Consider the following 21,525-nt stretch of genomic DNA (forward strand, 5'->3'; position numbering starts at 1 on the left):
TTTGCACCATACCTATTGGGATGTGTCTGATTGAGAACCAAGTATTACATAGCAGCCAATGAGATGATCGACCATCCATGTAATAAATGGACAGCTCATATCTGCCACAGTACACGGAGTCCTTATAGGTCCATAGTATGTGGCCACAGGGACGCAATGTGCTGCTACTCAGCCTCCTGTTATGTGCATAAGACCGAAAGCTGGCAATATATATATTGGGTGGTAGTTAAGCAATGGCAGAATGGTGTCGCAGCTATTTCTGCTGGCCGTATTAAAGGAAGATGGACATTGATGGTAATGGGGGCTTTCGGCCTAGCTGTTTAGTTGAATAACTGCAAATTATCTTCCTTCAGTGTAGAAATAAGCTGGCATTCTAGTGCCACCCTCTCAAGGTAGTTATCCTCCAAGTTAGCACCAGACATTTCAGCCAGCCTTCGGTATGAAGTGCAACTTTGTGCGCTCATCCACATTGTGGACAGGCACATAAGCTCAGCTCCATTCCCCAGTGCCTCTTGGACATGACTTGTGCATGCTCCAATTTTTTCCGCCCTTGTGAAAAATCGCTCGCATGAACTAGCACATTGACTTACACTGATTAGTGTGCTGACTTTTTGCAGTCTGTTGTATCCATAGACAACCCAGAGACCAACATTTTTGGCTAAATATCCTAAGCCAAGTGGCAAGGTTCGTTGTATGGTTGAATATTAACTTCTAGGAGAGCGTATTTCACGGTTTGACCATAATTCCTAAACTTATCGCAGGGTTCCTAACAAAAACTTAGAGCCTCACTTTATATATGAAGCTGTTTGATTCAAGAGAGCAATGGTTAGCCCAGGCAATGTGGTCCATCTACGGACCATGAAATACAGGTGTCTGAATGCAGTCTAAGGTAGATACCTCCAGTGGGTGGCATTAGAAAACCAGTTTTCTTCCTCATGGAGGAGAGGTAATTTGCATCCCTTCTTCTCATTTCCTGTCCTGTGATGGAAAATTCAGACTTCAGTGATTATTCTCATATGTAAAAATATCAACCAATTAATTGACTTGGGTCTGAGTTTCATCAGTGTTTGGTTGGCACATCAGTTCTTACCATCAGAGTTACATCCGTTCTTTTTTTTCTTGGATACAAAATGTTTTTTCAAGCTTCTATCTATCAGACAGTTGTAGTTTTCACAGAACCGTAGACTTGTATTGGTTATCTTGATCCGTGACTCGGATCAAAATTGGATATGTCTCGGAATAGGCAATATGTCACATATATACTGGACCTGTCCTCTCTCTAGGGAATTTTGGTCAGGGGTCAACAAAATGCTGATAGAGCTTAAGCTAATGGCCAGAAATCTTTCCCCTAAGGAAGTACTGCTCTCCTGCCCCATACCTGACTGTAAGCTAAAGAAACATGGGCCCTTAGCCCTGTTATTGAACATGGCTAAACACTTAATCTCTTCCCACTGGAGAGACCCATCTCCTCCATTCTTAGCCGAATGGATCGAAAAAGTTAAACTCATATACAGAATGGAGGAACTCTCCAGCTGGGCATCTCACTCACATCCCTTTTTTTTAATGCTTGGTCTACCTGGAGACTAAAATACGCACAATAAAATCCTCCAAATGCTCTCCGTCTTCTATCCTCTTCCAGGTTGGTCCACTCACTATCTACCATCCTAAAATCCCCCTTCCTCTGGAAGATCCTCGCCTCTTAGGCTACTACACTTCCCTCTCTGGTCCACTCCTCAAATAAAGCCTCTAAAAATTCTAACTTTCGATACTGTTCCACAGATGATTCACTCATATGCATTCGCTCCTTATTCTCCTCTCAAACTTGTACCAATGTAATGTTTGATTGCTTTCCTGGTTATACTGTTAGGTTTGACTCTGTTAGTTAAACCCTAAACCCTGCGACAGACATATTATCTAGAAATTGCATCTGTAACTGAAAAGTACTTAATAATTGTATTGTTGCTTCAGTTTTCCTTGATAAAAAAATATATTATAAAAAAAAAAATTGGATATGTCTCCATCTTTTGGTGCTGATACTTGGTCCATAAAAAACCACAAACATATCAAAACCCTAATAGACTATGATGAGTCAAAGTTCTTTTTGTGAAAAATATGGATAGAATCTTAGGGGGCAGACAGTCGACTGTATTTCTCGTGTGAGGATCTTATTGCAATCCTCGGACTGACTATCGACTCTCCTGACCTGAGTGTGACAGCTGCATAGAAATACATCATGCTATCACTCTCAGGTCAGGAAAAGTGGCGTGCCAGTCTGTGCATGGCGATGCGATCCTCTCATGAGAAATATGGCCATGTGTCTGCCCCCTTATGTCAAAAATTGAGATTTGAAAGAAGCCTAAATCTCAACATGCTAGCTAGATGTTTTTAACAAGGAGAAGCAGTAATAAGTAAATAACTAGGCAAAGCTATTTCGAAGATTGATGTTGGGTGGCAAGTCCCACATGGCGGCCATATTTGGTGTCACCCAGGATCTGGAACAATTTGTCAGAAAAGGACATGACTTGTCTTATGTATGACATCTTAAGTATGACAGGGTAAAATTTCGGAATGTAATATTTCTGGTGTGATGGTGAATGTGACATAATTGTAATACAAATCATTGGAAAATAAATAATAATCTGTAATTGTTCCATAAAAAAAAACTTGCAAGGATTTTTGGTAAATTAAATGTTCTGTTTAATGAAGAATTCAGTACAAATAGTTCTTTGTCATCAGGACTAACCCTTTAGTTCTAGTATAAAATGCATACAAAAAGCAGCCTGAATCCTATACAACAGAGATATGCAATGTATGGGCTCCTCCCAGACATGTCAATCCTTTGAAAATTTGCTGACAATTTGCTTAGAAAAAAACTGATTGATAGTTTAGATATCTTGGCAATGTATATGAATGCAATCAGGTAGGAAAAAAATAATTATGGAACTATTTTGAACTGTCAGTAAATTTACTGAGGATTGGCGAATTCGGACACTTAAAGGGCAGACATTACAAATGTAAAACGGTTTTGTCCTTTTTTTCTTATAAAAGCCACAGATATTGTCTTCTATAAACCTAAGCAATAGACTATATTACCAGGGGAAGCTGCAATATATTTTCACATATTGCAAATGGCCACCCATGTGATGAATGAATGGCCCAATCCACCAAAGCAGGCGCTGCTGTTACACAATGCCTCCACATTCTGCGTCCATTGTTGGAATTCTGTGTCATAATGGAAGAGGCATATTGGGGGTAATTTCAGTAAGCATCCAAATTTTCAGGCTTTCAGAAAAATTAGGCTTTCATCAACATCTACATTCACCTGGAGAACAACTGTAGACCACATCTAAACAGTGTTTTATTTCTTGTACATGAAAAAAAGCTGAGAAGTTTTCATCAATGATTGGTTGGTGTGTCCTTTTTACCATTAGAGTTTCATCAGTTTTCGTATATGCCAAACAAAATGATGGCTTGTTCTCAAGGTTTTAATAGAAAATAAGGATATGTGCACATTTTGCAGAGTTTTTTGAGTTCTGCGTTTTGCTCCAAAAACTCCTTCAGAAGCTCAGTGTGAACATTGCCTTTACATGGAAATCAGGCAGTTCTAGGACACCATCAGTGCCACTTTTTCACTGACTCATCTGTTTTTTTTTTTTTTTAAACATTCAGTCCACAAAAAAGACACTGACGTGAATATCCCCATAGATTATAATTAGTGATGAGCGAGTAGACTCGTTGCTCGGGTTTTTCCGAGCATTCTCGGGTGTCCTCCAAGTATTTTGGGGTGCTCGGAGATTTAGTTTTCGTCGCCTCAGCTACATGATTTGCGACTGCTGGACAGGCTGAATACATGTGTGAAATGCCTGTTTGTTAGGGAATCCCCACATGTATTCAGCAGGTCTACAAGTTGCAAATCATGCAGATTAGATGAAGAAAACTAAATTTCCAAGCACGCCAAAATACTCGGAGGTCACCCAAGCAACGAGTATACTCACTCATCACTAATTATAATGAGTACGAGTTCTATCCATGAAAAGCACAAATAGGACATGTACGTGATAAATGGATGTCTGAATGAAGCCTTAAACCCATTACCTTATTACCTTAATAGTTAGCCTAAATGATAAGGCAGGCAACTAAATTAACCTTCCATTTATGAATCAGCCCATAAAACTAACCAGGCCCAGTTTTGGTAAATACAGCTTTGCTAACAGCCAGAGAGATACAGGTTGCCTATGTCTAAAGAGTACAGATTCAGTAACCAATTCTTCAATAACATAAAGGGAATTTATCAAGTAAACACATTATAATGTTAAGTCCAACTTTGGAGACAATATGTATATATATTTTAATTATTTTTTACTTAAATGTGTGCATTTGGGGTTAAAAATCATTTTTGCAAATGGGTTTCATTAAAAATGTTTCATCATTTAGCTTTCACGGGCTCTTTGCTTTATTGTCTTTGATTTGGTTCGTGGCCATAAACTAGAGGAGAGGACTTCAGAAAAAGACAGAGAGAAGATACAAACTCTGTCAGACCATGAGAACAAGCTACTGATGGATTCTTAGTTAACTCATTCTACAGCCAGCAATAGATAGTACAGCACTGGAGCTGTAGAAGGCAAATGGCGCAATATTTTTTAATAAAACTGAATTGCATACATGATTTTTAACCGTGCATTTAAGTTAAAACAAAACATTGTCCCAAAGGTGGACAACCCCCTATAAACTTTTATACTGTAATAGTTATCATGACTGTGCCATGATACATGACATTTTGTTAACCCTCATTACTGCAAAGAACTTGTTAGCTTATATACTGCTTTACAATCATAAGGCAGTTGAAAACATTTATCTGTAGATACAGTATATTAGACGTGATTGCCTGCACAGCCCATGGGGTGTTGACTTATGACCATATTTTGCAATAGATTTCCATTAAAAGCTATATATAAAATGTTATCTTTTTGGATATAGCGGCAAAATAAGCAAGATGCACATCTTCATTTTCCGTAGAGTTCCCTGTAAGTAGCCATTACAAGCTGGAGAGGAATGGGCCTAGTTGTCCCACATGTCCTCAGTTCTGAACAGAGCTTGCTGCCCATAGCAGCCAATCACAGCATGGCTTTTAACTTTCTACAACAGTTGAAGAAATGTAAACAGAGCTTTGATTGGCTGCTATGGGTAACAAGGCCCGTTTTCTATTAGATAGTTGTAATGAAAGAGGCTCAGTAAACAGTATATGTTTATATATGTAGGGGGGTGTGCTGGGGGCTAATTTGTGCCCTGCCTCCCTGTGCGCATCTTCTTAATAAAATCGGGTACGTTTTACGTGTAATGTAATGTGTCATGTGATACTGTTTTACTGTGTATTAACCTGATAGACAATGCACTTAAGTTCATGTAATATGATATTGTTTATATATCTTTGTGGGTTAGGGAGGTATAGTAATAAAGTAAGTAAGGTGTAATATAGGAGTTAGAACAGTGTGGGGCACTTTAGATTAGACTGAGTTAAGATAAGAAATAGTTAAACCAATAGGATGAGGTGAGGAGAGTTTGTCTTGAGGTAAATTTAGTTGTGTATAGGAAGAGGAACAGTGAGGTGATTGACCGGACCTTTGTTATGACAGAGGCTCATGAATCCAGGCCCTACGGGTGGAAAGACACATGGGCACGAGCCGATTTGGGAAGCATGAGAGAAACAGCGACAAGGCTTATGGGACACTTCCGTGACGGCCAAGACCTACGGTCTGACAAGGATTGGCAGCGGCATCCTTTGCTTTCTCCCAGGATGGGGAAAATGGACAGGGAGCACCAGGAACAAGTCCAGCTACTCAGGGAGCTGCGGTACCGAAGGATACGGTACGGAAACAAATGGTGACAGGAAGAACCAGGGACAGTTCAGGGGAAAGAATGTCCATCCTGTATGAAGATTGCTATGCGGTGTCTATATCTAAACTGGATGAGCTAAGTAAAGTTGTTATGTTATGTTTGAATTGAACTTGGACTCTGATGGTTACTGAGTGTTGCTGCAGAAGACCAGGGACAGCAGAAAAAAGGCAGCAATGTTTTTACCTGCCTAGGCCTCCAGACAAATGCACTCTCAGGGCGCAGCAGGCCTATGTAGTTAAGATGGCAGTAGCACAGGTGCAAAAATACTGATGAGACAGCCATTCACTACCTACCAATCTATGGAGGGGGGGCTGCTTAGTATGTGATTGCACAATGCAGACTTGTATGTGGTAATGCACAGCATACAGGTTACCAGCCTATTAGTGACGCTCTTCTATTAGATCAGGCGGGCTGCCCAGCGCTATCAAAATGCATTCCATGTGAACAGGCACCACAGTTTACAAGACCAAATGGGCCTGGCTGCACCCTGATATTAAAGTGCAGAAAATACATATAAAAAAAGACCAGGGCCATGCAAGCTGAGGACTCTGATTCCCAAGTGAGTGAAATACCCCGTACACACCACACCAGAGAAGCAACACTTTGTTAATGCAGCGGGTCGTCAGTGTGTGCCGGAACAGCAGCCCCTCGCCATGACTATCACCTCAGCTTCTGTTACATATATGCAACCTAAGTCTTTGTCACATGTGCCGTTGTTCAGTTCTATTCCTCTCATTCTGTATATGTAATTTTTGTTTTTCTTGCCCAGATGTAGAATCTTGCATTTCTCCCTGTTAAATACCATTCTATTAGTCGCTGCCCATTTTTCAATCTTATCTAGATTCTTCTGAATCCTTTCTCTGTCTTCTCTAGAATTAGCTATCCCACCTAGCTTTGTATTGTCTGCAAATTTGATCAGTTTACCTTCATTTCTCTTATCTAGATCATTTATAAAAATGTTGAACAACACTAGAGCCAGGACAGAGCCTTGTGGTACCCAACTTGTAGCACTTTTCCATTTGGATGTGCCACCTTTTATTACTACTTTTTGATTACAATCACGAGCCAGTTATGAACCCAACTAACCCCGTAGCCTTGTCAATCCCATACATGGTCATTTTTTAGTCTGGCATGACTTGTTTGCTACAAACCCATGCTGCCTTTGGTTAATTACTGTATTCTTAGCCAAGTACTTACATATATGTTGATTAATAATTAAATTCATTCAATAATTCAGGCATGTCTCCACAATTTTGCACGGACTGCTTGATGCATGAAAAATTGCAAACATGTGAATGACTCCATTAACTCTTATAGGGACAAGTGCTATCCTTGCAGAATATGGATGGCAGTCATACAACTCTCAGCCTCAATGATGAGACATTCATGACCTATCCTAAGGACCTTGTCAATGTTAATGTCCCGGACAACCCCCTTAAAACATCCATGAATGAAGGCAATTGCCTTATGGTCTCTCAAATAAAATATCCCCTGTTCCACATCTTCACTGCCATTTCTTTCAAAGAGTCAAATTATCAATACCCATTTTCCCAAGGAAAATAGATAAATCTGAGAAATGCTTCTGATCTAAGTAGTCGCTTGATAATTTTTCACTTTCTGATCACACACAAAAATTGTCCTGGCCAGTGGCCACCCTAAAAGGAACGGAAAATGAGTATGGTACCTTGGTCTTATGGTATTAAGCTGTTGGACCTATATAAACATGTAAAATTAAATTGAAAAATAGTGAAAGCAGTAAAGCTACATTTCTTAGGCTATGTGCCCATGATCAGGAAGTAGCAGCGTTTTGGACGCATCGTATTTTCGCTACATCCAAAACTCTGCATTCTATTCATGCAGGTGAATCTACATGTGCTCAATGAACTGTGCGGATTTACCGCATCCAATACATTCTATTGTGGAAATTTGACATGCTACGGATTGGAAAGACGCGCCGCATGTCAGTGTCCGCAGGTGATCCACAGGTGCACATAAACGCACAGTGGACATAGGATTTCTAGAAATCACATCCACTTTGCTGTAACATCTGGCCTCTGCATTTTTGCCACTGCATAAATACGCAGTGTCAAAACCGCAGCAAATCCTGAATGTGGGAGCGCACCCATCCACAATCATACAGAATTTACTCACACGGTTCCTAGTGCCGACCTCAATGGGCTGTTCATTTCAACACAAGCGTATAATGCAAGCAATATGGCAGAAAATTGCAATTACTAATCACAGTGCCTGCATGCCTCTATTGTTCACATGGACAGTATACCCATATAGCTGGCAAATAAATGCATGTAGGCGCTGGGGTTAACCATCATTAACAAATCATTCAAGGACAACTCTTCCACTATATAGTGAGTACTCATGTTTGAAGACAATCTATAGGTCCATATTTATCTGCATTTTTCATCCCTTAATGCATGTTCTGTTATCAGTGGCTTAGCAACAAAAACAGACCCGGGGAACTCTGTAGGCCCTAAGGTGACCCCTAACCTATTACTCATTCTGCTGCTGCTAGGTACAGTAGGCACAGATGACTGCTTTAGTCATATTGGAAGCTGTTAATTGAGTGATCCCTTGGAATAAAGGGTGAATGCTAGCAGCTATGCCACTGGTATACTGGTATACATCTCATTTACATAAATGTATAAAAGGTAATACATAGAACAAGCACAACAATAGCATAAATCGTATAGTCAATGAAATACATGAATCAACATCCACATAAACAAATAAATATCAATTTGGCACTTATATTATGGAAGAACATATTTCTACCATATTTTACAGGCACCTTTGAAAAAAAATACACTAAAATGATAGATTCCCTTTATTCTTCCAAACGTATTATATATATAATTTCTGTATTCTTTTTTAAGTACAAAAATGGTTTTATCGGTTCAGCACATCTACGATAACAAACGGAGCTTAGCCCCACAATTTAGAAGGATTGACACTTTCATTGCCAGGAAACCTGCACTACAGTCTTCCACCAACAATGAAGAGGTTAACCCGCACTCAATACCACTACGTTTTTTTTAAATACCCACTTAGAACATTTAATTTTTTTTACATTTTTTTAAAAGACTAACTTGAAATACAGAAAACCTCAATATATTTACTCCATAGTTTAGAAAATTCAATTGTTTAGCAGCTAATGAGTTGTGGTAAATCAGGGTCTGTCTTCCGCTGAATGGATTGTTTCTCTGGAGATATATTGGCAGAACTGATTTCTTTTCTATTGTCTTTTATTTTAAGATTATTTAAACTCTTCCCGGTGATTACGGATATAGTAGTTTCTTCTTCTAGAAATTTTACAGTAGGTCCAGTAGAGAAGTGAGACTGAAAGATTCTGCCATCTGTCAGTATGATATAACTATCCACTATGGCATTTTGAGGGTGCACCTGCTTACAAAAAAATCCATGCAACAGCAAAAGGAATTCTTTTTTCAAGCTTTTATGCATATATCCATAGATATAAGGATGTATACAACACTGTAAGAAAAAGAGGACAAGAACTATAGATGTTACCCATTTAGGGACGATTGTACCGGCACAGGAGGAGACAATGCTCAAGACACTATAAGGGCCCATACTGATTATATAGGATGATAAAATAGCAAAGATCACCTTGGCTGCTTTGCAATGATAGAGCGGTCTGTGATGACTTGTTTTGTCAAGTGCGTTTAATGCAGATGATCTTGTCCCATCTGACCTGTCACATCCATTTGCCTGAAATGGGTGAACTAAGGCATTTTGCCTCCTGGCTGCTCTGAACACCATCCCATAGCACGCCAACATAATACTCACTGGCAAGATGAAAGAAAATAAGGCGCTGAGCGTGGTGTACGAATAACTTGAAGCCCATAGTACTTTGCAATAGTGGCTTTGGAGATCAAATTCAACTTTGCCCCATCCGTAAAGAGGAGGGGTGCTCTGGAGGACGCTGAGGATCCACGTGAAGAAGATAAGAAGACTTCCTCTCTTTGGGGTCATCTTGGTAGGGTAAGATAATGGATGAATAATAGCCAAGTATTTATCTACAGAAACCACAGTAATGGTGTTAACGCCGGCAAATGCAAAGAGATGCATGAGCACCACTACTGCACCACAGAGTCCATGTTCCAAAGGCCAAATATCTGGGAGGGAGGTAACAATGACACAAGGCATCACCAGGACTGTCTGCAGTATATCGGCAACCAAGAGGTTGAAGATGAAGCGATTTGCCACTTGCAGTAACTGGGGCTTTCGATGGAAAACCACTAAAAGCATTATGTTTCCAAACAAAGATAGGCAAAGCAGGGATATGATGAGTGCTATCCTGAGGACTGTGTCAGGCATTGACAGTGGTCCTTGATCTGCAGGGAATTGACTCTGGTTCCTGGTGGCCCTGTGGTCACCTAGCCTCTGCATGATGGATTAGATTACACCTCCATTCAGTATGGGGTGAGTGGTGGATGCATACCGGAGCTCAGAATGGTAATGGTGGGGGCTTATTCTATACCTACATGATCCATGGCACTCATCGAGAGAGTTCTTCTCTGTACCTTGTGTCCATACATTATCCTTCTACTGCATCAGGGAGACTCATTTTGGGTTAACCAAGACTTCACATGCTGACAGTTATCTAGGTTTTCACTTCTTATCCAGAGAGGCCTATGTAGTGAATACAGAAATAAATGACAACACCAGTTTTTAAGTGAAAAGCACAGATTTATAAATAATCTAAGCACAGACTGCAAATCAAAAATAGATACAAATGCATAAATGTATTATCCTACTGCTGGAGATTGCATGTGCATTGTGCCTAAAAATAATACCCCCCATCCCCCAATACATAGCCAATGATAATACAAATGAAAAAAAAAACTGCAAGGGTCTTTTACCTGTTGATGACCATTGTCTTATCCCCTGTGGTCCTGAGGAAGGTGATACAATGATAGATCTGTCTCCATGCCCCCTCCCCGTTGTGTCTATTTCTGTGGTTTGGACAGCTCAGTGCTGCTGGAGAGAAATCAGCCCTCTCCTCCTCCTCCTCCTCCACCTCCTCTACCCCTGTCTTTGCAGCCCTCCCCCCAATGATTCTTGCTTCAGCTATGGAGATGCTTATGTTGAGCAAGCAGAGGGAGCTGTACCAACGCCGGCAGACTCATTCTTTTTAGAACCAGCAGATTGCTGCATTAAAACATTTTACATATTTCCTTCTCTAATGACTTTCAATTTGAAATAATGAAGTTGGCAGGGATTCCTCGAGCCCCTTGCGGTAGCCATTGTACGGTGCAGATTTGTTTAAACAATACGTCTCAATCTCTAGAAGACCGAGCAAATGTCTGCCTAGACCGGGTAAAATACGAGATGTATTTACGAAATGTGCCCAAAATGACATGATCACTAACCACAAGTGACGTTCTGCCACAAAGCAGACACTTGAAAGCAAATACCTTATCACACATATCGCCATTAGATTTACTCGTAATATAATAGTGAGTAGTTTGCATTGACAGCACAATCTCTGCTTTCATTTCGTCTTCTCACAGATGCCAACATGCCTACAGATTATTACCGCATGTCAATCATCTCATCTGCCTAGAGAAGACTTTTTCTATACCTATGGGCTTTGGTGCTGTTTTTACATTTGTTTAGTTTGGCTGGACACAGATTTTACAATAGTTCATGCCAATAGAGCTCTGGCCAAAATTAAAAGACCACTGGAAAATTTTCAGTTTGTCTGATTTTTCTCTTTATAGGTATATTTTTGAGTAAAATGTAAATTGCTCTTATATTCTATAAACTACTGACAACATGTCTTTGAATTTCCAAGCTCTAAATTTTGTATTTATTTTCAGAAAATGAGAAATGGTCTGAGCAGAAGGAATCAACTGTTTTTCCAGGACAACCTTGTATGCGGCTTGTTTCATACGTCCTTTCCAAAGATTAACCTGCCCAAGTCCAGCCTCGCTGAAGCATCTCCAGATCATCACCGATCCACCACCAAATTTCACAGTGGGTGCAAGACACTGTGGCTTGTACGCCTCTCCAGGTCTCTGTCTAAACATTAGATGACCAAGTATTGGGCACAGCTGAAAATTAGACTCATCAGAGAAGGTTACTTTACTCCAGTCCTCTATGGTCCAATCCTTATGGTCTTTTGCAAACTTCAACCTGGCTCTCCTTTGCTTCTCATTGATGAAAGGATTTTTTCTAGCTTTACATGACTTGCTCCCTGCTTCTAGGAGCCTGCTACGAACTGTTCTTGTCATGCATTTCACCCCAGGTGCCATTTGCCATTCCTTTTGTAGGTCACTTGATGTCATCCTGCGGTTGCTGAGTGAAATTCGAATAAGATGACAGTCATTCCGGTCAATGGAGAGTCGTTTTTGCTCTCTGCCGGTCTGTAGCTTTGTTGTCCCCAATGTCTGCTGCTTGACCTAGTTGTAATTGACTGCCGTCTTCATTTTTCACTGATGAAAAAGTAAATAAACAACAAAATTTCTCATATACATTACAGTGTTAATCACGGACAGTACACGTACTGCACACTGATACTTTCTGTGTGCAGACTGTGATTATACTGACACGTAAACAGCTCCATAGAGAGTAAGAAATAAGATTTGTGAATACAATGAACGATTGAAGGAATTGTATCACAGCACGCTCCACAATCCCATTGCACTGGTGAGTTTGATGTTATTCATAGCAAAATTGGATATGTCTCTGTGATTTAGTGTAAATCATTCGATCTGTAGAAATACACAGACATGCGGACTGCCTTATAGACTATAATAGGTGCTGGTTCTATCTAGGAAAAACATGGATAGGACTCATGTGTGAAAAACTGATGTTTGAATGAGTCTTTATTCACAGTCAGATAAGTACAATTATTGTCAGGATTGTTGCTGCTCTATTCTCCGGAAAAGAAGATATCTAACTGTCAGCTAGAGTTTGCAAGATTTAGGATTGATAACCTATAGAGTTGAGCGAAACAGGTCGGTCAAATTCATAAGTCGCCGACTTTCACTAAAGTCAGGTTTCGCTGCTCGAAACCCGACCATAGCGTGAGGTCGGCCATGAGGTCGCCGACCCGCACGCCAAAGTCACGTTTCCCATGATGCTTCCAGCGCCTTTTCTCAACCAATCATCAAGGACGCACACTGTGGGCAACTATGTGGCGTCATAGTGGCTATAAAAGTCCTGACCGCCATTTTAATTCTGCCGATCTTAGCATAGGGAGAGGTTGCTGCTGCTGATTCTCAATAGGGAGAGCGTTAGGCAACAAAGAAAAAAAAACTGTGCTTCTTCTGATAGCGATTTCAACTGTGTGCAGTGACAGGGGAGGATTTTTGTGTGTGCAGCAGCGCTGGTGGTTATTAGGCTGCCTTATAAGGCTACCTGATAGCTGTATTGCTGTGTGCACACTGCTGTGCAGACTGCTTTTTTTAAAAGCAAAAAAACTTTTATTCTGATTTTCTACACAGTTACAGAGCGTTCATTTTTTCACACACTGTATAGAGGTGTACTCTCCTCACACACTACCGTGTACCGGCTGGCATTACGGACATATACATGCTATCTGTGTGTGACTCCGTAAAGAAATAGACGGAGATTTTAAATTTTCCATAAATACACCATATAGAACTGTCCGCTTCTCAAACAGTATCGTATATCTGCTGTTTGTATTGCAGTCAAATCTATACAGAGACAGCATGTGTGTGTGAGAGACTCCGTAAATACATATACGGACATTTCAATTTTTCCATACACCGTATAGAGCTGTCCGCTTGTCAAACAGTATCGTATATCTGCTGTTTGATTGTGGTCAAATCTATACAGAGACAGCATGTGTGTGTGATTCCGTAAAAAAATAGACGGAGATTTAAAATTTTCCGTACATACACCGTATAGAGCTGTCCGCTTGTCAAACAGTATCGTATATCTGCTGTTTGATTACGGTCAAATCTATACAGAGACAGCATGTGTGTGTGACTCCGTAAAAAAATATATGGAGATTTAAAATTGTCCATACATACACCGTATAGAGCTGTCCGCTTGTCAAACAGTATCGTATATCTGCTGTTTGATTACGGTCAAATCTATACAGAGACAGCGTGTATGTGACTCCGTAAAAAATAGATGGAGATTTAACATTTTCCATACATACACCGTATAGAGCTGTACGCTCCTCACACACTACCGTGTACCGGCTGGTATCACGGACAAATACATGCTCTCTGGGTGTGACTCTGTATAAAATAGACGGAGATTTTCATTTTACCATACATACACTGTATAGAGCTGTCCGCTTCTGATACAGTACCGTATATCTGCTGGTTGGATTACGGTCAAATACATAGTGGGAGAGCGTCTGTGACTAAGGAAATAAATACGGAGATTTAAATTTTTACCTACACCTTATACAGCTGTACGCTCCTCATACAGTACCATATATCTGCTGGTATTTTTGTTACATTTTCACAAACATGAGGAAGTATGGTGGAAGAGACTGCGAACGTGGGCGGGGGGGCAGCTGGTACTGATAGTGGTGGTGGTGCATCTGCTGGTTAGGCCAAAAGCACAATAGCAGCTAAGGCAGGAGGTGTTGAGCCTGCGTCATCATCTGGCACAAGAAGGCCTGTAAGGTTCCCTTTTCTGGGAGTAGGAAAACCGCTTTTAAAGCTGGAGCATCAGGAACAGGTTTTGGCTTACATTGCCGAAACAGCCACTAGCTCTATTGCCTCCTCTTCTGAACTTTCAAAACCTGCAAGCACTGAGTCGTCAGTGCAGGGTTCTGGTCAGGAAAAACACCCTTCCTTGTGTCCTTCACCCCCACCAAAAGTGAAGGATGCGGCAACCCACACTTCAGATTACTCCATGGAGCTCTTTTCACATACCATGCCTGGGTTATCCAGTCAAATCCTGAATTCCCCAGTCCAAGATGAATCTGACATGGAGTGCACTGATGCACAGCCACTGCTAGATGATTCTGCAGGTACATTGACCCACAGCACTACATTGCCCTCGCAGTCTACTAAGCCAGAATTTGACCCTGATGAAATTCAGGTGCTCCTTCCTGCATACTATACCACCTTACACAGTGACACAGAGGATGGTGCAGATGAAATTGAAGAGGAGGTGATGGATGACCCAGTTGTTGACCCGGATTGACATCCATTGGGGGAAGAGGGTGCCGCTGGCAATAGCTCAGATGAGGAGAAGGCTCCGCAGCAGGCAACAACATCGCAGCAGAGGTTATCTGGCAGACCCGTAGCTGTCCAAAAACGTGGAACAAAAACCAAAAGAGGTGCAGGGCAGCTTGGCCACACGGTCAAATTAGCACAGCGTGCAAGCCCTGAAAATGTATGCCATAGTAGGAAGAGTGCAGTGTGGCACTTCTTTGTCCAAAATCCTACTGATGAGGCAAAGGTTATCTGTAAGAAGTGCGGAAGGACCTTTAGCCGAGGGAAAAATCTCAGAAATTTGAATACCAGTTGCATGCTTAGACATTTAACCACCATGCACTTGCAAGCGTGGACAGACTACAAAACCTCAGGTACCACATGTGCACCTGCTCTGACTGAAGGTAGCCAGCAATGCTCCATCGCTTCCCCCACTGTAAGACCACCGCCACCGGTAAGCACACCACCAGCAATAAATGTTGAGGTGTCGTCGCAAGGCCAAAGCAGTCAGGGAATCACAATGGTTTTGCAATGAAACACTGAATCTAGGCCATCACCACCAACACCATCACCAACCCCCTCTCAATCCATCCGGTCCACCGTTAGTTCCCCCATAGGCAGCTCTCAAGTCCAGCTCACCCTAGCAGACACTGAGTAGGACAAGAAAGCACTCATCCTCTCATCTGCGTACACTGGCTTTGAACGCCTACACTGTCAAACTGATCTCATTAGAGATGATGCCCTTCCATTTGGTTGAAAACAAAGATTTCCGAGAGCTCGTGGCCTACGCTGTCCCACGCTATGACCTTCCCAGTCGGCACTTCGTTTCTCGAAAAGCTATCCCTGCCCTCCACCTGCATGTGATAGACCACATTGTCTATGCACTCAAATAATCAGTGAGTGGAAAGGTGCACCTAACAACGGATGCATGGTCCAGTAGACATGGCCATCGTCATTACGTGTCCATCACTGCGCACTGGGTTTATATGATGGATGCAGGCTCCACAGGGGACAGCGGTGGTGGAACAGTGCTGCCTAGCCCACGATATAGGAAACAGTTGGCTGTAGGCGTTCGACCCTCCTCCTCCTCCAGAAGCGAAAGCTCGTCCACAGAGCGCAGTCGCACAAGCACTCCATCTGCAGCTGCCAGTGTTGGACACGAGGTGTCCCACTATCGAACAGCTAGTGGTAAGCGGCAAGAGGCTGTTTTAAAGATGATGTCTTTGGGCGACAACAGACACACCGCGGAGGTACTGGCCGACTACTTGCAGCGACAAACTGAGTCATGGCTGGGCAGTCTACATCTTGAGCCAGGCAAGGTAGTCAGTGATAACGGCCAGAATTTTGTGGCAGCCATAGCCCTTGCAAAACTCACACACACATACCTTGCCTGGCTCACACTTTGAACCTGGTGGTGCAGTGCTTTTTAAATAATTATCCGGCGTTAACAGCCCTGCTCCAAAAGGTGCGAAGACTGTGCACATCCGTCGCTCGCCCGTACACTCCAGTTGTATGCAGAAACTGCAGCGATTGCTCCACCTCCCCAAGCACCGCCTAATCATAGACGTTGCAACAAGGTGAAACTCCACCCTGCACATGGTTGAGAGGCTGTGCGAACAGAGGCAGACTGTAATGAATTTGTGGGAGGATACACCGGCAGGCAGTTTGAGGGCAGACATGGAGTTGTCGGGTGTGCAGTGGTCAAAGCTGAATGACCTCTGTAAAGTCCTTCAGTGTTTTGAGGAATGCACACGGCTGGTAAGCGCAGACGACACCATCATAAGCATGAGCATCCAACTTATGCGTCTGCTCATGCAAAGTTTGACGCACATTAAGTGTCAGGCGTCTGCAGCGGAGGAGGAGGGAAGCCTTGATAACAGTCAGCCATTGTCTGGTCAGGGAACTGTCCTGGACGAGGTGGAGGAAGAAGAGTAAGAGGAGGATGAGGGGGATGATTATTTTGGGAAGGAGGATGCTTCTCTGGGGGCAAGAGAAAATGCTGGCGTGGCAAGGTCAGGTACAGGGTTTGTGTGTGACAGGAGGGATATGGATTTGCCAGAAAGTGCTCCTCCACCCACCACTGCACAGTACATCATTGACACCTGGAACATTGGCCCACAAGTGTGATTATGCCTTGCGGATCCTAAAAAGGGACCCCCGCATTGCCAAAATGATGAAGGATGACGACTACTGAAGTGGTCATGTCCCAATAACCCATATTAATATTCAATAGCAATGCCCACAGGCAATATACTCGGATCAGGGACCAATATAGGTAAGCAAATCAATGCATGATAGAAGTCCATACTACATGGCCAATCATAATCCAAAGTGCCACCAAAGGTGCTTACCAGGGATGAGGAGGAGTAGAACCCGGCAGCGTCACCCCTCACGCGCGTTTCGCGGCGCCACAGGCCTCTTTGTCAAGAGGAAGTTGATAACAAGTGTCCAAGTAGGACCTTGAAATAGCCCCTGACCCCGGTCACATGACCGGGATCCACCGATAATAAGGGCGCCTTCGGCGCATGCGCCATCGCGTCTGAAGGTCCTGCGCTGCAGCACAGGCATCTTGCATATGCGCACCTGCTCTGTGTTAGCCCAGACACAGGCGCAATGCATAAAGATGCCGGCTGCAGATCGGAGCCCCAAACACAGGAGCGATGCGCACGGCCATAGCAGTGTATGCAAGCAAGTGTGAACGAAAGCCAAATACTAGGCAAACATACTCAAGTGATCTATAGGCCACAAAGATAAAGATAAATTGTGCTGTAAACCAAATAGCAAAAAGAAATCAAATATCAATATATAAATAGAATAAGAAGCATACATCTGTGGCCAATTACTAATGCATATGTATAAGGGTAGAGCATTGGCGGTACTCTTATAAACAAAGTATATTGTTAATAGCCATAAAGTGCCATATAAGCAAAGTAAATGGCCTTATAAGATCCAAAGTAGTGCATTACTGCTATATGCAAAAAGGCAAAGGTAAAAGGTCACATGACAATGTGCAAATAACACCAACAACTAGCATATATGACCAAATGCTCATACATATATACAGATATACAAAAATAAGTCACTGGCAATATTATTGATATCAAAGTACACGATGAAGGTCATGAGGTACTGCATACACTTGATTGTAGTAGATGGCATGTGGAATCCAGAATACAGGACTGTCTCAAGGTCCAAAAAAGGACTACTGCAAATAACTATAAGTGAAACAGAATAAAAAATAAAATGAGCGAAAGGATAAAAACAACATTAAAAACAAGCAGAAAAGCTGCTAGGGGAAAATGGGAAACATAGGAGATGCAGATACACTGACAAGGACCTAAACCAGGAATAAGCGTACAATATAAAATTGTAAACAGTATATATCATATATATCATATAAAGTGAGGGGTATATAATAGAGTATTATAGATACAGAGAAGCATGTACGCAAATCACTATATGTACAAGGGCATTTAGATCTACAGAAAAGGGGCGAAACTTAATGACTCATTAAGCCCTCTTGGTGTCATGGTGTCCAATTGTACAATCCACCGTGCCTCCATTTGTGTGAAGACTTTTTTATAATCGCCACCCCTGATGCCCATATGGAGTACATCAATTCCCCTGATTTTAAGCAAACCCACGTCACAGTTATGATGTGACCGGAAGTGTCGGGGAATGGTTTTCAAGTCAACCGTGTCGGACACCGTCCTGGCCGCGCCAAAGTCCCGCACATGCTCACGTGTTCGTATCCTCAGTTCCCGTGCGGTGAGACCCACATATATTTTTGGGCACGGGCATGTTGCATAATAAATCAAATTTTTACATGCAATATATCGCATGCTCATGTCTGTTCTCCTGTCTATCTCATGTCATAAAAGAAGTGAAGTATTTTTCATTGTACCTCTATTTCTGTGCTGTAAGGGAGCATCATGCATTGTGGTATGTGTTAAAGGGGCGCATTGACACTCTTTGGCCCGGGGCACATGAAAACCTGGAGCCAGCCCTACCCCCCCACAGCTTTAGCCAAATAACCCCCAGTTTCCAATGCGTAACTATTATTATAAAGTAAATTAAGTTTGACAAGCTTAAAGTGGTTGTCCGGGCTTTTCACATAATATCAGTACATATCTGGGCTGCAGAATTATGACAATAAGTAATTTACTTTCTGTCACTAGTTTGCACGGTTTTCTAGATATTCTGAACAGAACGTCCAAGGGGGGGGGTGTTATGGCATTGAAATGAGAACTAGTCGTAACCTCCTACTCTACTCCAAACATGCCCTCTATAGCAACAACCCAACCCTCCATAGCTAAAGGCCCTCCCTGTCCACATGAAGAAGCCCTCAACACACAGTAACAAATTCTTCCCCTCCAGCAGCCTCACTGCAGAGAGCAGACCACCCAGCTGCTCCTCCCCCAGACACACGCTGAACAGTGATCTATGGAAAGTGAAACTCTAGTGAGGAGGGAAAATCGTCCTGTATTCTGGGCCACTCCATGATTACAATACATAAATCATTATAAGTAATTCCTTCCCTCACTGTCCCAGGCTGCTGGCAGCAGTGAGAACAGACTGTGTGATGGCCAGTGATGGGGGTCTGCAGCTTCTAATCTGCACAGGGGATGGCAGTCACTGATGTTATCTGTTGTGTGACAAGCCTCTGCTGTGTGAATGAGACAGCTCTGTGTCACTGATGTGATTTGGTGCAGTGTATGTCTCTAATGACACAAATACTGATGGGAGCAGCCTGTCCAATCAGCAGCTGTAACAGTGTGAAGTGTTGGGGGGTGTATGTATGTATTGTGCTGCTTTCACAAATACAGGATCACTGCTGTGTTCTTTCCAATGCTGGAATGATGATAAAGATGAGTGCTGGTGCAGTTTACTGCCAGCCAATGAGTGGGAAGTGGGTGGTGCTGGTCACTGGAGCTTGCTGGGAGTTTGGTGGAGCTTCACACATACACTGCACCAAATCTGCTGCTGTGTGAAGACATCAGTGACACAGAGCTGTCTCATTCACACAGCAGAGGCTTTGCCACACAACAGATTACATCAGTGACTGCCATCCCCTGTGCACAGCCTCTGCTGTGTGAATGAGACAGTTCTGTGTCTGCAGCCCAGATATGTACTGATATTATGTGAAAAGCCCGGACAACCCCTTTAAGTAATAAGAATTGATGTTGTTGGCATGGAAATGGGCACTGTAGGTGTGTTTACTGTCCTCCACTCCCTGCCAACTTTGCTTCCCCATTGATTTGCATTGGGTTTCGTGTTTCAGTCGGACCCCGACTTTTCCCTATAGTTGGCCGATTTCGTTCAACTCAACTTTTGAGAAAGTCGGGTTTCATCAAACCCAACTCAACCCTAAAAAAGGCAAAGTCGCTCATCTCTAATAACCTATCCTTAGGTCATCAATATACAATCTGTAGAATGATGAGGCAGTAAAGCACACTGCAGACCCAATATAGACAGGACATGGCCACGCTGCCTGTCAAATTCAGCATAAATTGTGTCACTATTTAATATGGCGTAACTTACTCCATCGACTTTCGCCAGTCCTGGACTGACATACATTTATGACGGTGGCACATGCTGGGTAATACAAGCTCCCATTTCATTAGGCAGAGCACGCTGCCTAATGACTCAGCTGACTGTGTTCCTGTGAGTGTTTCATTAAGACTGGCCGATCTTAAAGGGAATCTGTCAGCAGGTTTCTCCTATGTAATCTGAAGACAGCATGCTGTAGGGGTTAAAACACAGATTTCAGTGAAGCCTTTCTTAACAAGCTCAGTGGTTTTGTTTGATTGTTTTAGCATCAGACATTAGAACTGCTGTGACACAGCAGCGCATGCATGCTAGTCTGACACGCCCCCTTCTGTGATAGGCACCTCACAGTCTATGAACATTATACATACAGAGCCTGGTGTGGGTGGGGGCAGCTTCCTCAGCTCTGCCTTATGCTAAATCTCTGATTGTGTCAGAGCAGCTGCACCTAGTAAACTAAAAGATACATTGTTGGATTCAACTTTTTGCCTACATCAGGTTACTCTCTCATGGGGTAGCAAAAACCTGCTGACAAATTCCCTTTAATGAATAACCCCCTATGACTCTTATTTATGGTAGTCTTGGTATGCTGAGAGTTGTAGTTGCACTACAGCTGGACACTTGACGGTTACAAACCTCGACTGTGAAATAAAATCATTATATTAAATTGTTCTAATTCACAAGACATGATCATTGCAATCATCTGTTTCCATGACTTTACAGAGAGAATCCTGAATACTTTTGTAATCCATGGCCACGATACATTTTAGTAACATGAAAACTGCATATGATCCCCAAATATTTACACCATAAGTAAATATTATAAGATTTTATATTCTAGTCAGTAACGCCATTTTCAAAGATTAAAAATAACTGTTCATTTATTTGGCATTTATAG

General features: G+C 42.3%; 1 protein-coding gene across 1 annotated transcript; it reads right to left on the reverse strand.

Annotated features, from left to right (window-relative positions):
- Positions 1–2,673: 2,673 nt before the first annotated feature.
- On the reverse strand, positions 2,674–10,906 carry GPR101 (G protein-coupled receptor 101). The gene is made up of 2 exons (XM_073543564.1): positions 10,794–10,906; positions 2,674–10,563 (listed from the first exon to the last, which is right to left on the reverse strand). The coding sequence occupies exon 2, from the start codon at positions 10,318–10,320 to the stop codon at positions 9,055–9,057; it is 1,266 nt and encodes a 421-aa protein (XP_073399665.1). The 5' UTR covers positions 10,321–10,563; positions 10,794–10,906; the 3' UTR covers positions 2,674–9,054.
- Positions 10,907–21,525: the final 10,619 nt, after the last annotated feature.

Source organism: Dendrobates tinctorius, unplaced genomic scaffold (genome assembly GCF_039654945.1).
Source record: "Dendrobates tinctorius isolate UK_male_01 unplaced genomic scaffold, ASM3965494v1 ptg000133l, whole genome shotgun sequence".
NCBI classification, from domain to species: domain Eukaryota; kingdom Metazoa; phylum Chordata; class Amphibia; order Anura; family Dendrobatidae; genus Dendrobates; species Dendrobates tinctorius.